Source organism: Ostrinia furnacalis, unplaced genomic scaffold (genome assembly GCF_004193835.3).
Source record: "Ostrinia furnacalis isolate ACB-3 unplaced genomic scaffold, ASM419383v2 OfSCF3085, whole genome shotgun sequence".
Taxonomy (NCBI): Eukaryota; Metazoa; Arthropoda; class Insecta; order Lepidoptera; family Crambidae; genus Ostrinia; species Ostrinia furnacalis.
In genome coordinates this window covers 447,159-468,620 of record NW_021133324.1, presented here as the reverse complement: position 1 = coordinate 468,620, position 21,462 = coordinate 447,159, and the positions used below count along the sequence as shown (strand labels likewise).

General features: G+C 36.3%; 1 protein-coding gene across 1 annotated transcript in view; it reads right to left on the bottom strand.

Annotated features, from left to right (window-relative positions):
• LOC114357243 (uncharacterized) overlaps positions 1 to 21,462 on the bottom strand; it is a 67,489-nt gene that overhangs the window by 27,935 nt on the left and 18,092 nt on the right. The window contains exon 5 of the mRNA XM_028310766.1: positions 18,056 to 18,182. Within this exon, the coding sequence (XP_028166567.1) occupies positions 18,056 to 18,182 (127 nt within the window). The remainder of the gene's footprint in view (positions 1 to 18,055; positions 18,183 to 21,462) is intronic.

The window sequence follows — 21,462 nt, the reverse complement described above, 5'->3', positions numbered from 1 at the left end:
GTCTACCTTCTACACGTACCTTCTTCACGTCAAATTACTCCTCAATCATCTACCAAGTATGTACCTACATAAACTGTTAAACTACACACATGCTGCCCGCGGATATTGAATCCTCAACCAAAACTAACGTTCCGATACGTAAACCGCTAACCCTACCATAATTTATAACAAAATAAATGGTTTTAAGAAATCCTAAATATGGGGGAATGAAATCCTACTTTTATTGGTCATAATACCTTCACAGAAATGAGCTGAGATTTTATTTAGTCAGCAACACATCAGATTATAATTTCTGTAGCAAAATAGCACTTATTATGAGCACAAAAGACCCTACGAGTACAGTTAACTTCTCTACATTGGGCAGAGCCTCAAATAAAATCGTCGACAGAAATCCTTACAAATAACACTTAAGAATAAGCTTGTAAAAATACATAAACCTTTAAGTTGCCATTGCAATAATTCGTTTTCCTCCCTTTGTGAATATTTTAATTGGCATTAGACTCACAATAAAAGGACTCGGCCGAAAGCTATTTTCAGTTGGAATCATGTCTTGAATGCTGAGTAGCAACCGCGGCCTTCTGAATTAACCATCGAATTTGCCCTTAAATATACACAAAGTATTGTATGCTGGAAGCGTTGACATAGGCGTGTATTTCACAATAAACCGTATATACCCACATCATTGGTAAAGCGCTAATACTTGGACAACACCGTGAAAGCCGCTGGCTCAATTTGGCTAACGTAGGTATACTAATGTTTGAGTAAGTACTGTGAGACCTAGAAAATATAACTAAAATAGAAAGACACGGGTTAACGCAACGTTTTGAATGAGTTACAATATAAAAATTTAGACTTGTAGTTATACTATAAGCAATATTATGTTTTATAGCGCTCTACGGTTATTGAACTGAATTGTTTTATATAAAAATGACAAGACTTTCTATAAAAGTTACGCCAAACAATAATTATGCAATGTAGGTACCTACGAGTATGTTTCAATTTATGCGCTGGCGTTGAATTTATATCAATTATAATTTATGCCCAGGGTGTGCATTGATATGTTAATACAGAATAATAATATACGATGTAATTATGTGCAATAAATGATTAAATAAACAAGTTGCAAGCAAGTAGTTGCTTACAAGTAACTTAAGATATAAGGCATTGCAAATTTCCCAGCTCTATAACGGAAAATTTGAAATTCCTATGTAAAGAAAACTAATATTATGGTAATAGAAAGGGAAACGAATATTTTGAAAGTATTTGAATATATTTATGTTTAACTATGAAACTTTAAACACCTAATAATAAAATGGCATAAAACGGAGTGCTCATAAGTCTGTTTACTCCAATATTTTTCATGTAAATAGGTTTGCCTGTACTGTAATTAAAACAAAAAGGTTTTACGTTTAATTTGTGGAGCTCGTTCAACAACACAAACACAAACTTAACCTCAATAGAGGCTTAACATTAAATTAATGTTGCCATATTTTGATTTACGAATTTTGAGAGATATTTAAGTACTTAATTATTGCATGATAAGGTACATTACTTAGATCGCTGGTCTTCAGCTAATATTTTATTCAGAACACGATAGTTGGATGAAATAAGTTTTTATTTAGTCGCTACAAGTCAACCTTTCCTTAAATGATGAACTTCCTCAATCTTTATTTCTTTAGCATAAGGTCCAAATTGATATTTACGTGTTACTACACTACACATACCTTTTACGTAAACTCATTTTAGGAGCTGAATAAAACGACCATAATCCTCAAGCAAATAAAAAAACAAATAAAATGCGTCCATAAAAGGACCGTTTGCTGCATTCGCTATAATTACTTACTCGTAGAAATTAAATAAGGGCACGTGGATGTTGTTTTGAGTTCACATTAGCCTCTGGGGCAGAAAAGTTCTCAAGTGGCAACTACGAGCTGGAAGACGTATGTAGTGTGGGCAACCCTCATACTAGGTGGACCAACGATCTGTTGAAGTACCGGGCAGTGCAAGACTGGTTGTGGAAATCCTTGAGTGATGCCTTTGTCCAACCAAGGACGTCATTTGGCTGAAATTAACGAACAATTGTCGTCAAGTTCAGATTACAATAGTTTGTATTCTGGACATCACAAACAATATAAAAGCAGGCATATTATGTTTGTCTATGCATATTACTCGTATATGCCCCACATAAACATCAAAGGCTCCCACATCACGCTCTGTCGCACAATTGAATGTGAAAACACGCCGTGGAAACTGCATGGTGTTGTACAGTCGAGAGCACATCAGGCCATACATTTTTGTTGCAAAATCGAACCTAATACAAACTACATAAGATGCCACAGTATTTAACTCAATGTACCGTTGCCTGTACTATACAGCCTACGGATTCAAATATAGATTTGTGAGAGCATTTAATTTATGTAGAATGCACATGTTCGTCAATCGGAGAATCTAAACGAATGTATCGTACAATATAAAACAAATTGAAATGAATGCTTGGATGAAATTGAGTGACTTGACGTGATGATGATGAGATGAAAGTTATTCACTCAATAAGAATAGACATAATTTTAAGAGTGTGGAAAGATAGACGTCGGGAGAGAATTTTATACTTTGTAATTCGTTTGTACAAATCGTTTGTTATAATGATTGCTACGATTTTGAGACTTTCAAAAAAGTTACAAGTTCTCTTGTTACAAATGTAATAATGTATCAACAAAATCAATGGTAAAAAATAGGTAAGTCATATGTCGAGAGTGGACTTATACAGGTTATTATAATGGGGTTAATTCAAGAGGTAAAGATTAATAAGGTAGGTTTCAAGAAAATAGGTCAATGTTTTTAATATTACCATAATTAACATGTACTGCTGTAAAACAGATGCTGTATTAATTCCAAAGCAAAAATATCTAACAATACAAAAGGAAATTCTTGTAAGATTTCAAAAGGCAATTCTTTTGGTTTTAACAAAGATGTCTTTTGTCAAAAATACTCCGTCTGAGAATAAGATAATTAAAAGGCAAAACAAATACCGCGGCCTAGCTGACATTGAAACCTTGAAAAAGTTCTTCATTAGGCTGAAATATTTTTCCGCCGTTCTGGATAAATTATTCGTAAACGTAATACAGGTGTTTATTTGGAGTCATATTTACAGAGGCGAATATTAAAATTGCGAAAGAAACTGTTTTATCCTTCTTTAGAAAACCTTCTTTCATGTCGAAGTGTCCATTTTTTTCATAATTACAATATCGGTCTCGCAGAAACGTGAATATGGGCTAGTATGTAAGTTATGAATGGAAATACCCATTGATTTGCCTTGGAAATTCGTCAGTAAGCCATACATCTATAAGTATCTATTTACTTGGAACCCCTTATAACCCTCAATGCTTATAAGATGTCGAACACGTGCGTGCTAGGGTTGTCATCTGTAACTTCTCAACAAAAATGCTTTTTCAACATTTTTGTACAACACAAATTAGTGCAAACAACACAAACTTTGCTTGTTTATAATGTCATAACATTGTTCTACTCGTATCTATTCTATTTTAGTTTTGTTATCCAGCATGGTAATGCTGTATTTGCTAAAATGCTTGCCAAGTATTTGTATCGAAGCGTTGGTATAGCAAAAAATAATGTAAAGGCGCTCCATAAGGGCATTTGACTATTTGTAAGAACTAATTTATTTTCTCTTAACAAAAAATGTGTTTTTATTTTGTTTTTGAAAATACAGCAATCTTCACTGCGAATATTAAAATCCAACGAGAATTAAATTCGCCACCCCTAATTTGAGCGCCTTATTTCCTTTAGAGGGTATCGACGGGAAACGGAGACGCGACACGGAGGTAGACCCGTCTCTATATCTTCCTGTAGGTGTAGATATACACTGGCAGAACGAAAAACGTGAATGTATAGGCCTGTAGAAACTGGCAATTTTGTAAGTATATTATGATACAAATCGAGCTATTCAGGGACTTAACTGTCATAATATTATAGGTACTAAAGATTACTTCAGGAATCAAAGATAGGGTCACTGAATACGTAGGTCAATGTGATTTCTTTTCTTTTATTACAATTGTCAGTTTCTGTTAGCGTGGACTATACTACTCGTGTTAGGTTTTTTAAATTCTTCACGTTTCCCACCACACACCAAACCCGTTCGTATTTTCTTAAGATAACAGCCAAAACAGAGAGACAGGAAGATAAAATTATGGTAGTAGCGTTCTAAGGCTGGGTTGCACTATCTTACTTTGACTTTAACAAACGTCAAAAATCTGTCAAACTCCATACAAAATACGCCGGTTATCGTTATAGTTACGGTCAAAGTTAGGTGGTGCAACTCAGCCAAAGATTCCATGTTCAAACAAACCTTTATAAGAGATATTGCTTTCCATTTGCCATTTACATCCCTCCTTCGAGGTGAAATTACTTTTAATTTTGCTCCCATTGCTCGGAGACGTTTTTCAATTTGGCACCCTTATTCCCTTTGACAGGCTAAAAATGTACTTATACGTTCGGCGAATTATGTAAATGTCATTATTCCACTGAAAGGTAATGCTTTGACGGTGTTGTTTTAAATAAAATAATCCCTTGAAGGACAACAGAGCCGGGAAATATCATTACCGACTGTCTACAAGATAATACAATAAACATTGTTGATAAAATCAATTTGTTAAAAGTGACAATCTAATGTTTTTCTAATGCTTCTCTTGACAAACGTGAGAGTTAGGTACGTATTAGCTGTGATTTACCAGAAAAAAATTAGTAAGGTTTATAGTAACTGTGGCAAAAATCTCACACCCTCACAAACGATGCTTGCATAAGTGACGCAGCAAATCGAACGCACAGCGTTGAATAGAGCTCTGTGATTAGTTCGCGTGTGACCCTGTGCATCCACGCGCACTGTGAGACCTCATAGTGTTTGTGAATACGGGCGTTACCGTCATAAGCTCAGGCAGCACGCAAAATACTGAAAAATATCCTTACTCACCAATTTCCTTAAACTGGAACCAGTTAATCGAAATTTTTATTTCATTGTATAGTAGTGTCTGAAAACTCTGAAATGAAAGCATGACCTCTGTTTCTGAAGACTATTCTTCATATCATAATAACACATAACAATATGTCATAGTGTTTTATCATTTTGAATTTTAACAATAACTTTGAAAGGTACGAGTAACCGAGGATTTTTTACTTTAATACCTACTCGTACTTTTCCGTCTTTCAATTTTACATTGCCATGACTTTTGAAGTCAATTACGAAGTAATTATTTTATTATTACTTATTTCATAGCAGTAATAATAAAATACAAAACCCGATTGTTTTATCTGACAAAGGCATAATTTGATAATAATGAAGATTTAAGCGGGTTATGGAGACGGGAACCTCAATTTGTCCCAAGTATCACAACAAAATGAGCAACAATTTTCTTTAAATTAATAACTTTTATTGTGTTTTACGTAGGTCAATCTTCTGTGCTTAATGAAATAGAATTAGGACTGGAAACAATAAATTGTGGAAAATTTTACCCTACATTATTAGAGGCTAAGAAACAGTGGACAATAATCTCAGTGAATATACACTGAACCGCAAGGATTATAAAGCTAGGTCAGGTAGTCAGGTACAGTTACCTACTTTTGAAGATATTGAAAAAATTCTGACTCTTTTTCTTTGCGGTCCACTGTAGATTGCGTATAGCAGTGAAAGTTTCTACAAAATAGCTACTTTTTCTCTTTATATTTTTTTAAATATCCCCATTATTATGTTACCCCCTTAATATTACGGACTTCCTTTATTTTACGACTAGATGGCGCTGTTAAAATTGGACGACAAATTAAAGTAAGCAGTTTAATAACGCTATTCGGCATAATAATTACTTATTTAACTTAGTTGATAATGTTCCAAAGCGGCTAGAGTCCAAAAGCTCCTCAAGCCAATTTTTAATTAATTTTGAGGTCAAACTGTAATGCCACATTTTTTAACGAAATTGCAAGCAAAGATCGAGGAATAAGGTTTTAAGAATACGAAAATCATCAGCAGAATTAATAGGTCGAGATGCATTACCTTAACTTTATTTACGCGTGATTATAACTTCAATCGGTGTTTAATAGATTTTTGATGTTAAAGTAAGATGGTACAATATACGAAATGTTCAATTCCTACCTGGAGCTTCGATTTTGTCAGTTTCAAAACATTTAAATTAGCTCAGCGCCTATTCCCAAAAAACTTAAGGTGGATTCGACCAAACAAGAGTAAATATTAATCTCAGAATACATCGTCAGTTCTGAAATATTTCCTATACTGAAACTGTCAATGTGCCAATTATACCAGGAGTTCATTCATCAACAGCCCTTTACAGTCCACTGCTGGACTATGAGCCTCCTCCACTATAGTGGAGGGTTTTGCCATAATCTCCACGCTTGGCAGGCGGGTTGGAGATCGCAGTTTAAAAGATTGATGTTTTTCAGAGAGCGCTGCTGCCCATTCTCTGTTTGATGTGTAGTCCCTAAGTCGCCTCTTACGACACCCGCGGGAAGAGTAGGGGTTGGTGACAAATGTATTCTACTCTGCCGTCACCACACGGCCATCCATACCAGGAGTTATTCTCGGATAAAAGTTTGGTCGAATCGGGCCTTATAATCACAACACTTGACGGCTTCCGTAATGCCAGTTCCTATTAATCCCGATAAGGCAAGGGTCCATTTATCATGAGCTGTAAAAATTGCCGGCCCAGCACATAATCCATCACCGGCGTCCATGCCCAGTACCTCTAGCACGAAAAAGTTCAGACTTCGAATCGTTGGCGTATTCGAATCGCCATCAAAAGAAGGGGCGCCCGACTAAGGGGGTTCACAGGAACGTGACGTAAAGTGAACTTAGTATGCGAAATGTGTTCTTACCATGAGTTTACTTTAGGTATACCTACTAGCTAGCTACTGCGTAAAAAAATGACATTAAATGTATTACAAATTGTACAGCGCCCCTAGTGGATACTTTCAAGAACTAAAATCTTCATATAGATTTTTTGACGCACTCGTCAAGCACACCTAACGGAAACTCATGGTATGCACAATGGAAGCACGAAACTAATTTTGACAATCGAGATCGTCACGTTATTGTTGAATTCGAAGCTGGTGGCTGGGTATTGTATTTTGTCGAATACGCAAACGATTCGAAGACGAAAGTTGTTCGTGCTAGAGGTACTGATATGTTGTAAATGTCGTTATATCGGGGTCGGGACTCTCCTATTATAATTTGCATAATTCCCCCCATTTATGGGTATAACTAAGCCTGCTTATCTCAAGTTATACGTAGGAGTATATTTATGGGCGTAATAACTAGAGGTTTCCTTAGTTTGGAGCTGGAAGCAGGAACAAAATTTTGGACTTAGAGCAACAATGAAAAATAAATACACCAAATGTAGGTAATAGATTTATTTTTCAGTGTACACACGGCCACAGTGTTAACTATCCATATCCGTTTTTGCTCTCGCTCTCATCAAATGGTGACTCTTTGCGATATAACGAGACGACATGACCGTCAATGGGCAGTTAACACTGTTGCCGATAGTACGCCATATTGGAACATCAGAATCATCATTTATTTACTGCAAGTTTTTATTTTTAGTTTTGTTTTTGTTGTTCAAACGATAACGTCACCGAATATACTAAAGAATAGTAGATTAAATATCTCTTTAGAAACGCACAATTTATTCACGTTTCATCCAACATAAGAAAAAATCCCTGAAAGACAGATGTGGAGTTATTGTATTATTTTACAATGCGACCATTAAACCAGTTAAACGGAAAAAACAATTTTAAACCCTCATGTGGTAGGTAATTTTAGTTAATTGGTCGTCAGGTCTAAGGGCTTGAAGGTTCAGAGGTCAACACACGTCTCAACCATTGACCTTTCTTAACACGGAGGGAATGCTCACGCGGGCTGTTTTATAGCAAGTTATGGGACCTTTGACGAATGATGACGCTATCCGCCATCTATGTTAGGCGTAGAATAAGTATTTATCCTTGCGAGTTCAAATTTTATCCGCAGATTAATAAGAACACAGGACTTCTGGCAATAAATAAAGAGACGACCTCATGGTAACAGGAAGGCGCTGGATGCAGGCCGCTACCGACCGTCCAATCTGAAAACCGACTCCAAAAAACCTACACTAAAAAGTAGTAATTATTAGGTAATTAGTAATTATTATTCTACTTTTTAGTGTAGGTTTTTTGGAGTCGGTTTTTTTTTTATAAAATTTAACTTATTTCTTGCTTTTTAGTTNATAAAACACTATTTAGAAGGCTATAAGTCCAGACAGCAAAAACACAATTTTAAATGTTGTATTATTTAAGGCACTAAAACTTAAAGTAGGTAAGTAAAGTTAATTTAATTTTAACATACCAAATACTCGCCATAGATGCTTGTTCATCAGATTCTTCCTTGAAATCATGAGCAGCGCGCCAAACTTTTCCAAGGGACTTACTATTCATTAAATCTTTGTCGTAAAACATAATTCATAAAACCTGATGGCAAAATATTTGCCCTATTTATTACTGTAATACCAGACTTTAGAACAATATTTGTTTAAAATATTATTTTCACAATATTAACCTCTAAAAATTAATTAATTTCGTAGGTAATTGTAAAAAATGTAGGACGAGCGCCACCTAAGCGCCACAGACTAAAAAACGATACTCTCTTCTTTTTTAATTTTCCTCATGGCTTCGAGAAATATGCGCATTTAGCCAGTGTCAAGTAAATAAGTTGCATTTCAAGTAAATATAAAAAATCTTTGCAATGTATAGTGATTGTGGAATGTAACAATGGTAGGTATTCCTTTCTTAAAGTTTCAGTAAATATGCTTTTCTACTGAGACCTCACACAGACTTCTTGCACGTTCAAGAACACTAATGTTAGTTAATTCCACCATTATTATACGCATTTAAAAAAAAAAGAAAACTAAATTGACATGACGTTTTACTTTCCCGCCAAAAAGTCCCACGAAATTCCCGCATAGGTTTTATGCACAGATAAAAAAGCTCTTTCATATTTTTAAGTGGCAAAGGAATTCAGACTTTTAAATGACATCCAGCAATATACAGGCAAGATCGGTTACATCATTTTGATTTAGGTATTTATTCAAGTCACATAAGTACATAATGTTACCAGTGATGACTTATGGCTTGAAAACGTGACCTTATACAGAAGCAATAAACGTATTGAGTATTGAAGCTCAAAGTTGCACAGCGTGCTATGGAGTGGGCTATGCTTGGTGTTTCTTTACGAGATCGAATCAGAAATGAGGAGATCCGTAAACAAACTAAAGTCGCTGACATAGCCCGACGGATTATCAAGCTCAAGTGGCAATGGGCAGGGCACATAGTACGCAGAACTGACGGCCGATGGGGCAGCAAGGTTCTGGAATTGAGGCTGCGTACCGGAAAACGCAGAGTGGGACGTCCACCTATAAGGTGGACCGACCACATCGTAAAGGTAGCGGGGAAGCGCTGGACGCAGGCCGCTACCAATCGATCAACATGGAAAGCTTTGGGGGAGGCCTATGTTCAGCAGTGGACGTCCTATGGCTGAAATGATGATGATGATGATGATGAAGTACATAATTATACTATTTAAAATCAAACAACATTTTTTTTCTTAATTGGTTTAGATACTAGACTTAATGTACCGTGACAAAATTGATATAACTTAACCCTAATCTCACCATGTTTGCATCATTATTTTAGTCACTATGCGAATAAAATTATTCGCAATTAAATTATTAAATAACGTACCTACTATTTGTTAAACGTGCTATTATTAAACCAAAAGTTGGCGTCAGTAAATCTATGATTTTGCTTTTTGCTCTTACTTGTTTAAAGGTAATTTTAGAAAAATACAAGTCACGTGTTTTTGAGTGAGTGAGGATGGGGAAGATAGAGATTTAGGAAGTTGAAGTGGAGGCCACGTACCTACCAGAAAACGGAGCGTAAGACGTCCACCCACAAGGTGGACCGACGACCTCTTAAAGGTAGCAGGGAGGCGCTGGATGCAGGCCGATACCAACCGGGCGTTATGGAAATCATTGGGGGAGGCCTATGTTCAGCAGTTGACGTCCTGTGGCTGAAATGATGAGAGTGGGAAGTGAATAATAAACGACCCCATAGGCCAACAATTCCCCAAATTGTCCTATTTCTACAGATAATAGTTATGTGGTCTAGAATGGGTCCATATTGGCTCACCTAAAGTTATTTACCCGAAATTGTTCTTCCTAACGATTTTAAATCCGAATGATCACTCTTCCTAAAATTTTTCATCCTAAAGTTTTCTCTCATACTATTTGTAGTGCTACCGGCGAGGTTCATAACACTCATGTTTCCGAAAATTTTAATTAATAATATCATTTATGTAAATATATTTAAACTCCTACTGTTTTTTATCATAACACTTTTATCCCTAAACATTACCATAATATTTTCACTCATACCATAGAATAATAATAAATACTACGTACAGAAGTACGTTCCGAGCGAATAAAACGTAAGGCCACAGTTCTAACCTAACCTAAACCAATAATAATGAATAGACCGATTCGTTTCTGGAACTTAACTGAATGACTGGAGCGGGACTCTGGCTTCGCTCGCTCGGCTCGTGCGTTGTGGTTGTGGTTGTGGTCACAGTTCTAACCTAACCTAAACCAATAATTATAAATAGGACCGATTCGTTTCTGGAACTTGACTGAATAACTGGAGCGGGACTCTGGCTTCGCTCGCTCGGCTCGTGCGTAGTGGTCACAGTTCTAANATAATAGTGTAAAATATGGTTATGTTTAGAAAATCTAGGAGAACAAATAAAAGTGTAATAGATGTTTATTGCTAATGACATTATGAAGTTGAATGATTCGGAATTATGAACATTAGAGACAGAGTAGTTAGGAATTGTAATTGTTAGGATGAAAAATTTTAGGAAGAACATTTTCGGACTTCCAATTTTCGGAGTTGAAAATTTAGGTGAACTTTGGCGCACCCACGAAAACTGCCTGCAGCGTGCTGCAACCGTCACTTACAATCAAACGAATGTTAACCTCTTTATAAAAATTTAAATATGTGTTGTCTAGACTAAAGAAATCATTTTCTTGCAGGCAAAATTTACATAATTACAGCGAAAATTGTGGTCTTGCACTTCGGCTAGCTGTCTTTGAAGGGTTGAGTATGTGATATAGTTAAATTTTTATACACATGTACATACAGTTATATTGGCAACTATTACGAGTATAGATAAACAGTCGTTTGCAGCTCAAAAAGTTACTTAGAAAGCAAAAATGATTTCAAAGATTGCATCATAGTTCTTTCGATATTACCAAGGAAAGCATCAAAACCAATGATATTAAAGAACTATAGATATGTTACGTTCATAGAAATTACGATTTGAATCCGTGCCGAGCTATTCCAAATTGCACACATTGACAAATGTAACTGATAAGTGAAACAAAAGATACGAAATAGCACGCAAATGAAAGAGATAGCTATAGTTTTAACGATTCTGCACTAACTAATCTCGCATAAAGCACGCATCCTTATCGCTCTAACGTCAAAACAAGATCGCTTTCTCTTTCTTAACTTGAACATGGCGCATGGCGTCTTGATTGTTTGCATAAATAATTGAAAATATAAATACTAAATAATTTTGCATAATCACATGTGGTAAGAGATCCCTTGTATTTTGTTTACTTTAGAGTCATAATTGGTACACTTTCGAAACACACACGATGGCATTTTTTATTTATTTTGGTAAGAACAGGAACTTACGGTGTGGTACGCACGCGATTGCGCACGACGCAGGCCACACGAAGACTAAACACAAGACGTCCCAATTGGGACGTATTTGAGTATTCACAGCGCGAGCGCTTATAACATATCTGCTTTTGTTTTTATATAATATCATTGATCAAAACTGTCCAGTTTGTTATAACATATTAAGTTCTAGAGAAACTACCCTTCAATATCGCATTCTCCTCAAACTGCTTCGTTTAAAAAGATGTTAAGATCTTTTTAATGGTTTCGTTATATGGTGTCCTGCCCACGCTGCAAGCTATTTTAAATCTTCATTTCTAAGAAGCCCATTACTACTCAAGATAAATTCCTTTGGCTATGCCGACTTATTTTGCATGGCTTCCTTCAACTGCGTTTCTAATGCGATGCCATTTCGTTGTGTATTATGCAATACAAGTCTTATTATTTGTAAGGAATATTTATACAGAAATGTCAGTTTTTAAAAAATATTTTGTATCATCTAATTCTAATTGTAGCTTCTAGCCGTTTTAATAATCATGTAAGTAGACTCCAATGTGTCCATACTCCAGGAGCTAGTGTCAGTCAGCGTTTATCAACCGTACCTAGTACAGTCCCGCATACTGCAATACTTCGGGCATGTCTCAAGGCGGGATGACAACTCCATAGAACGACTGGTTGTCCAAGGATAAGTCGAAGGAACCCGATCGCGTGGCAGGACACCAATGCGCTGGACCGACCAAGTGAAATCGGCAGTGGGAGACGGAGTATGTAACTGCACCAGACAGAGAGAGATGCATGGTGGGAGATCGTGCGGAGAGTTGTATCCGCCTCTACAACCGATGTGAACAACGCCTCAACGTGACCACGACCGCTCTGCCAAGAGCGTAACGAATAAGAAGAAGAAGTAGACTCCGATATTAATAACTTACATAAGATTAGACAAGATTGTGAATGCCATATTAGTAATACACTAAGAAGTCCAATATATAAGGAAACTATATTTTAGTAGTACTTAGTCGTTACAGAAAGCTTAGTACAGAAGTAGTTTCAGCAGTAATAGTGCAGAATTACGAGTTTTTAAGATAGACAGACTACCAAGAAGAAAATTCGCAGTTCCACCCTTATTTAGGTGCCTAACTGTGATGGATATTGATAGATGTGTGTAGTTCCAGTGTAATGAGAAACGATATTCATTACAAGTTAGTTCTCAGAAATAGTTCCAGCAACATCATCTATCGGCACAAAGTTTTAGGGACAAACACCTTTTTACCACTAAAGCAAATTAAGTACCGAAACAAGGCAGGAATAATATGAAAAGTGCTCGAAAATTTATCATAATTTCTATGAAATCAAGTTCATAAATAACCCTCAGTTGCACCAAACTTAACTTTAACCGTAACTATGTAATATGTATAACTACTCGTATAACCGGTTATATTTGTAGAGAATTTGTCAGACTTTTGACGTTTGTTATAAATAAGGTAAGTTGGTGCAACCCAAACTAAGGCTGAGTTGCAACTTGCAACATCTTACTTTAACTTGAACAAACGAAAAAATATCAAGTTTAAAGTTAGATGGTGCAACTCAGACTAAGTCGTGTAAAAACTTTACTCCTTTTATTTTCAATTAAATCACCATATTAGTTAACAGCTTATTGCATTACAATAGCTCTTAATAAAGCTACATAAGAGGCCACAGTGTTAACCCTGACATACCGTCATTTATACATTCGAATTGGCTAGACTAGGCATTGCGTAACTTTGACCTAAACAAAAATCACAACCACCATAAAATGGCGCATAAATCATTTTGGATTCGGCACATCGCCGTTATGGTGCTTCCTTTCAGCGTCATGAGGATATAAAAGCGGTCAAGCGTGAACTGGACGTTGACAAGAATTCCATACAAGTCCATTTAATGTAATGTAGTAAGTTTTGAATAAAATAAGTGCGTAGTTTTGTATTCAGTTGGCGGCTTCCCAGAGAAGGTTAATTTGTGATAGCACTTACTTAAGTCATAGATATATTTAAGAATGTTCTCCTTTTAAGTTAGATACCTCCGCTTGCACATAGCAAAAATTACTTTTGTACGTGGCATGCATACTTATTATAACTCAAACTAAGTGTCTTATCTTTTATATTTTCTGCAATTTTCCAAGGAAAAGTACTTGTTAGCTTTATATTATTCGTTTCCCATAGTATCTTTTTATAAGCAAGCTGTCATCTCTTAGTTCTCCTATCTTAATGTCATCATCATCATCATCTCTAGCATCAATCAAAGTTTAAGTTACTTCTACCAAAGATTACTTCTTCTTCTTCTTGTCGTGTCGACAACAAACCTACACAGTGTCAGCCCAAAACTCCGCCACAAGAGTGGCGTTGTCAGAAAGATTACTAATAAGTTACTACGTAATTCACGAACGTGTGAAACAAATGAATAACTTACGCAACGTAACAAAGCCTAAAGCCAAGAGATCCTTAAAGTCAAGGGTTCTTCTCTGGCCACTGAATCCTAAAAATAGGCAAGGCCGAGTCGGCAGACGTGGCGCCTCCCGACACACTTGAGACCTCTGCCAAGTGACCCGGCTATATGTCTCTCACTTTATCTGTGGTTCGGATTCAACATCTATACTAATATTATAAATGCGAAAGTAACTGTCTGTCTGTCTGTCTTGCTTTCACGCCTAAACCACTGAACTGATTTTGATGAAATTCGGCATAGAGATAGTTTGAGTCCCGGGAAAGGACATAGGATAGTTTTTACCCCGGTTTTTGAAACAGGGACGCGCGCGATAAAGTTTTTCTGTGACAGACAAAATTCCACGCGGGCGAGGCCGCGGGCGGAAAGCTAGTTCAACATATTCAAGAAATAGAACGAAGCTTGTTGTTCACTAATAAATTGTGTCAGGTTGTACAGTCTACAATACGTCTACACATTTTTGGACAATATCGGTCTTATTACTACTATGTAAGAGGCTACAAAGTTTAGCCACAGGTTTGGCTTAATCTGCTACCTGTACCAAGCGGAACACGCGAGTACTAGATGCGTAGATATTGTTTCCTACATAAACGAAAAATCTAGATGAATTTCAAAGAGTCGGGTTGACTTTCCAAGTTTGATTTCAAGGAAATCTACGTATTCATATAGCAGTTAATTTTCAAATCAACCTTAGTGTTATCGTAAAAAAAGAATCATATCACAAAATTAGATTCTTGATGTACAGCAATAATCTATCAATAGTAAACAAGATACTAAATAACAGGTGTGCAAACACTTACAAAAAAAGCTGTGGCTTTAAAGGAAGAAAAAACTAGGTCAAGATGACTTAAATAAAGATAATTGAAACATGAATTATAAATTATTGGTAGTGACTAGTATAATATTTTAAAAATATTATTACTAGCAGGTTTCCAACGAAATCGACTTTTTTCAATTTAATAGCCTCCTAATGAACTCTACCTAATACGGTAGATACTCGTACCTATAAGTGAGTACATACTACACTCTACATCAAATAAATCGCATCTCCCGCGACAAGCACTTTCAAAAGTATGCATCCCCACTTCCCACCAATATTGGCACCATTTAAAAGCCTAGTTCTAAACTTCATTTCATTAAAGGAAAGGTTTTCACCCCAAAAATGAGTCTTTAGAAGGAACCAGACTCCAGTCACTTCTTCAAAAAATAGGTAGTTACGCTTGAGCCAACTGTTATGGCTATAAAACTGTTTAGTTGGGATTAATCGCTATCCATCTGTTAAAGAGGACACGTGAGATCATTATTTGGTTTTATAACCATAAAAATATATGTTAATATCATTTAAAAAATAAATAAAAATCTTTAAAGTTTGCGTCGCGGAGCCACGTGTAAAGCTTCTGATAAACGAAGCGTATAATGCAGTTATCAAGTTAACAACTTTAAAAGCTTTCGTGCCGGATATAAACACGCTTCACTGTAAACTGCGACTTATATTACAAGTTTTGTTTGTACCTCTAAAGTTAGTTTATTTACGAGAAATTCTGAACTCTATACCTTTGAACTTAACGAAAACACCTACATAATACGTGGATAAATTATTTACAAGTCCATCTAAACTACTATACAAAACAGTGTTGCCAGAAGGTTACTTTTGTAACCTTTTTGGTTACTTTTGAACTGGCTGTGGTTACTTTTAGGTTACACTAATGAAAAGGTTACTTTTAGGTGATTTTTCAGAAATTGTAGAATTAACTTTACAGGTTATTCAGTAAAAAATATTAATAGTGACAATTTAAAAATTATGTCATAAAGTGCATTTAAACTTGAATTTGATTTATTATTTGTTAAGAAAAATGAGTTTTGGCGAATGTTTTTCGATAATAAAACGCAAATCCATGAAACTTTTTTATACGACTGGTCACTTTTCGTATTTAGATGATCAATTGTATTCATTTTCCATCCATGAACATCCCCCCCCCCCCGTATAAAGGTTACTTTTTTTTATATTTCTGGTAATTTCTGACTAGACCCGACTGGCAACACTGATACAAAATAATAAATAATATTTCATTAATGGTAATTAAAAAGTATGTTTGCATCGGTTATCTCTCAAAAAAATCAAAAAATATGCACGAAAAAAATTACTTCACCACTCAAACAATTTTAACTCGTTTAGGTACTGTTAATGACTGTACATCAATCTCTACTATGCCCTACGTACTGTCGTAATGAAACTTGAGATTCTTAATTAAAGAGTTAATCAACATTACTATCGGGTGTGTGGGACAGGATGCGAGTGTCGGAGGGTAGCCCTTCGTGGCGTAATGAGAAAAGTGCTCACACGTCAGGATGAGATAGAGACCACCGTAGACGTATACATCATTTGGAGTCTTGAGGGCTCCCTAATGATTTCAATAACAACAAATAAGTAGGCTAGTTTCCTATAAAAAAATAATTTAGTCCGTCAATTACATTATCAAAAAATATTGGACACGTATATTTTTATTTGTCAATCAAATAAGTAATTACGAAGTTATGATGCGTTGAAGTTCCGCGTGACGTCACAAAGTCTGACACTTTTAAGCACGCCTTGACCTCATGGTCCTGTTCATTAGAACTTTGGCGCGCTTTATCTCTTTAAAAAGTACTACATATATTTATAAAAAGCAAAACTGAATGACTGACAAATCAACGCACAGCTCAAACCGCTGGGTTTAGACTGAAAATTTACCCGGGGTCCAAAGTTTGTATGGGGAAAGTTAGAGAGATAGAAAGTTTAACTAGATAATATTTTATTCGAAACGCAGAAGTACTCCTATCGATACCGGTAAAACAAAGATGATTATTTTGATAACACTTGTAGAATCTGAAGTCGATTCAAACTTAAGCATAGATTGGGCCTGATTGGTCGAATTTGAATATTTTGATCAAACTGGCTTGTATAATCTTGAGTGTACTCGATTTAAATTTAATTGTCATTAGCCTCATTTCTTAGGCTGAGTTGCACCACCTAACTTTAACGGTAACTATAACAATAACCGGAGCTTTTTGTATGGAGTTTGACAGATTTTTGACGTTTGTTAAAGGTAAAATCAGATGGTGCAACCCAGCCTTAGTCCTTTGTACCTCTTAAATCTTCCCTATCGATACGCATCAACTCTAATCAATCGTGGAGATATTCAAAATGAGACAATAGCCGAGTTTCGTCGGCATTGAACTGCCGAATGTTGTTAGCTTATTTGGAGGCATTAACACTATACAATCTTGTGACTTTGCAATCAGTATCCAAATATTTTAATAAGTACTACAGAACAATTTAAAAATAGAATTAACTTAATTATTTTTAATCGTGGTAATTTTCGCGTACCATTATGTCTAGCTTTGTAGTTAAGTGTGTGTACGTATTTTCCAATGAACGAAATAAATCCACGTGTGCCAATTTTGAAACCGCGCGCAGCTGATAAAAATAATTCAATATGAAAAACAATTATTTTTTTACATTAATCGAATAAGTTACTGATTCTGAGTCGCCTAAAAATTTGGGCACTAATTGCAAAATCATCCTGTATTTAAGAAACAATATTTAGATAGTTAAATAGTAGATGACCGACGACATCGTAAAGGTAGCAGGGAAGCGTTGGATGCAGGCCGCTACCAATCGATCAACATGGAAAGCATTAGGGGAGGCCTATGTTCAGCAGTGGACGTCCTATGGCTGACATGATGATGATGATGAAATAGTAGGCCTAATTTGAAGTCAAAAAGACGTGTTCTATTCTACGGTACTCACCGAACGGAGGTTCGAACCGGCAGTCCAGCAGCAAGGCATGGCCCGTAGGCCCGGTGGTGCCGACCACTGCGCCGCCGCGCATCATGAGCTGTGCCTCCAGCTCGATCCAGCGCCCGCCACACTCCTGCTGTATAACATTACAGGTTAGGACCCAGAAACCTCTTACAACACTTTGGTGGACAGCACAAGTTATGATTTCTTCGATATACACTTAGCGGCACGGAATTTGGCCCAAGCCTAAACTACCAGTTATGAGGCCAAATAGGCGTTGTATACCTAAGTTTTGTGTGATATGTTAACAGAACATTTGTTTTTGTTAATTTAAGAGGCTAGATTCATAAAAATTCTACATAAATAAATTGAAAGTTTCAGCCATCTCCCGCTGCATATGCCCTTGACTTCTAAGCAACACTATTTGAGCAACTTGAGCTGGAGTAATGGGCATTATTCTCAAATTATTGAAACGAGAATAACCCTAAGATTAATTTAAAAACAAAAAACAAAACGCCAAACCCTTTGCAACATTTAATATCGAATTTAAACTTGCCCGTACTCTTTGCGCTCCAACTACGAAATGCGTTTCGAGAGTCAAAAAAGTTAAACAGACGCATTTTTTTATGAATCTAGCTTCTTAAATTAACAAAAACAAATGTTCTGTTAACATATCATACAAAACTTAGGTATACAACACCTATTTGGCCTCCTATCTGGTTGTTTAGGCTTGGGCCAAATTCCGTGCCGCTGAGTGTATTTGCATGCTATTGTTGATGGCTGAATAGGTGATCATATTTTGTTTTTTTCGACCTTTCTGTACACCCTATTCAAAGACAAATAAATATGTATATTTCTATATTTCTATTTCAACCACACCAACGCGTGCAGAGCGCCTTCGCCGGCGTGATCATAGGGAAATGACAGGTCGCGTGAACTGGCATGGGTCGCGCGACCTGTCATTGGCCTTTGATCGCGCCGGCGATAGCGATCTGCACGCGTTGGTGTGGTTGAAGCTTTAAGAATTACTTCCCAATACGACACTACTTATTCACATACATTTCCTATGGGAGTAGTGTCAATGTGAAACGAGTAAAAACGACGACGTTTATAGGCGTTCTGTCGTATCAGCCTACCTGAACGCCGGAGGACGTTACTGTCCATCAATGTGTTAACATGCAACTTGTTACAAGTAAGGTCACAAGCCAAGTGTAGGTAAGAGTAAATGGGGCACCAGCCCGATGGCTCTATCGGAGCAAAAGCTTAAAGTAAATTTTGAAGTACCTACTAATTCATATTTAGATTGCAATGATCAGACGTGCAATATTACGACAAAAATCACAGATTCGATTTCTATTATTTTCTATGAATCTTTCTATTTGCTACCTAATAATTAGATGTGTTCATTAAATTGCTAAAAATCTTGTCTACGAGTGATTAATATCGGTATTAAAAAGCTACTGCAGCAACTTCACGCCTTTGGTTTCAAATGATACTAATGTGTTATCAAGGAAATAATATCGAATAAATCTAAGATGGAATAAACAAAATATTGTCGTAGTTATGATACTGCTCAATAAAGACAAAAGCTGTAATCTTTTATCTCAGAAGTATTTAATAAAACCAATTTTACCGATCACAATGTAAACTGTATTAACATTGCAAACCCATTAATCGTCGAAATATTCTCAAGTCTCAACCAAATTAACATTATTCAATAACCCTCGGAGACGTCACCGAACACGAATGCGCCAGACGAGCAATAAAACACATTCCTATGCAAATCCCTGGAGACAGCGATGCATCAGCATTGATCAGCGCTTGGCCTTAGAATCGTGATGCTAAGTAAATGTTTAATTAATTAAATTGAAGTCTGCAATCTCTTGAAATTCACTAGCAATACCGTGGAAGGTCAAGAAATGAAAGGCAAACAATATCGTGTTCTGATTAAGAGCAAGAAAGCTTTAAAACACCAAAATTAATATTCAAATATAACGAATGCTTGGAATTTACCTACTTAAAGGATGAGTTGCACCATCTTACTTTACAAACGTCAAAAATCTACCAAACTCCATACAAAAAGCGCCGGTTATCATTATTGTTACGGTTAAAATAAGGTGGTGCAACTCAGCCTTTATGTTTAAAAATACATAATAAGACTTTTAATTAAATTGAGTAAATTTTCAATTTAGTACCAAACTAGGGACGCTGCAAAGTGGTCCCAACTCAAATAATGACAGGCCCAGTCTACAATTAAAAATAATCATAAATACCTACATAAACTGGACTAGACAGAAATAGGAATTAAAAGCGTTCAGCCACACATAAAACATTCACACTGTTCCACAACCGAGTGATGGTATAAATGAGAAAGTTTGTTTATAGGCTAATGTTAGCAACTCTTATTCGGAATGAAAGTACCCGTACAAATGAAACACCGGGCTTTAGCTGAAAACAGAACTTTTGGACATACAGAAACCTCAGTCGAATACATCTCAAAATACTATTTACGAATAATATACTCGTAACATAAGTGGACTTACTCAAGCATAGATTCATTCAGTCTGTGATTTGGTTCAGTCGTGTTTTGAGTTTTAAGCTAGAAAACATCGTAATGAAAATTTTTGAAAGAGAAAATGCAGCGCACACTTAATATAAAATCATTACTTTTCTTATTTGTTATTCAAGACTCGGCCATGCAGCGACCTGTCTTAGATAAGCAGGTGCTCACTCACGAACAGTGCATCAATATAAGACGTACTACAGACATTTTGTCAGCCCATTAGTTCGGCCGGCCGGCCTGTTAATCAAACATGTATGGAAATACGCACATACCAATCGGCCGATTTCTCAGACAAATTAATTAGAAGCCGACCAAAAATGCCGGCCGACAAAAAGTGTATAGTTGTATGAAGGTGTTTGCAACGGAACGTCACGTACAGTCGGTGTCAAATAGTTACTGACATTTAAAGTAGCCAAAAATTTTGCAACACTTTTGTTACAATTGGAATAAGGTGGTGTTGTCAACTTTTTGGCCATTTTGGGTGTCACCAACTATTTGACGTTGACTGTAATGATACCTGTAGCTACTCAGTGCGTCATTATGTTCCTATAAGGGTGTGTATAGACTAGCTAGAGCATTTACTTGTAACAGAACAACGAGTCGCTTTATGATATGTTCTAGTTTATCACCCTTTCACGAACCAAACGTCATACCTTTTTACCTATATCGTACCATTCGCAAGAAGTTTACATTACACAGAAATGCTCGAGAAAATGCGTTACTCTAAAGCCTCGTCCGTGAGTACGTAGAATTTTGTCCAATGACCCCAAGCTACCCATCCTTATCGCTCGCGCTTAATTATGTTGCTGTCGCGACTGTGCGAAGGGCGGCCGCAGTGAGTTACGTCTATAAA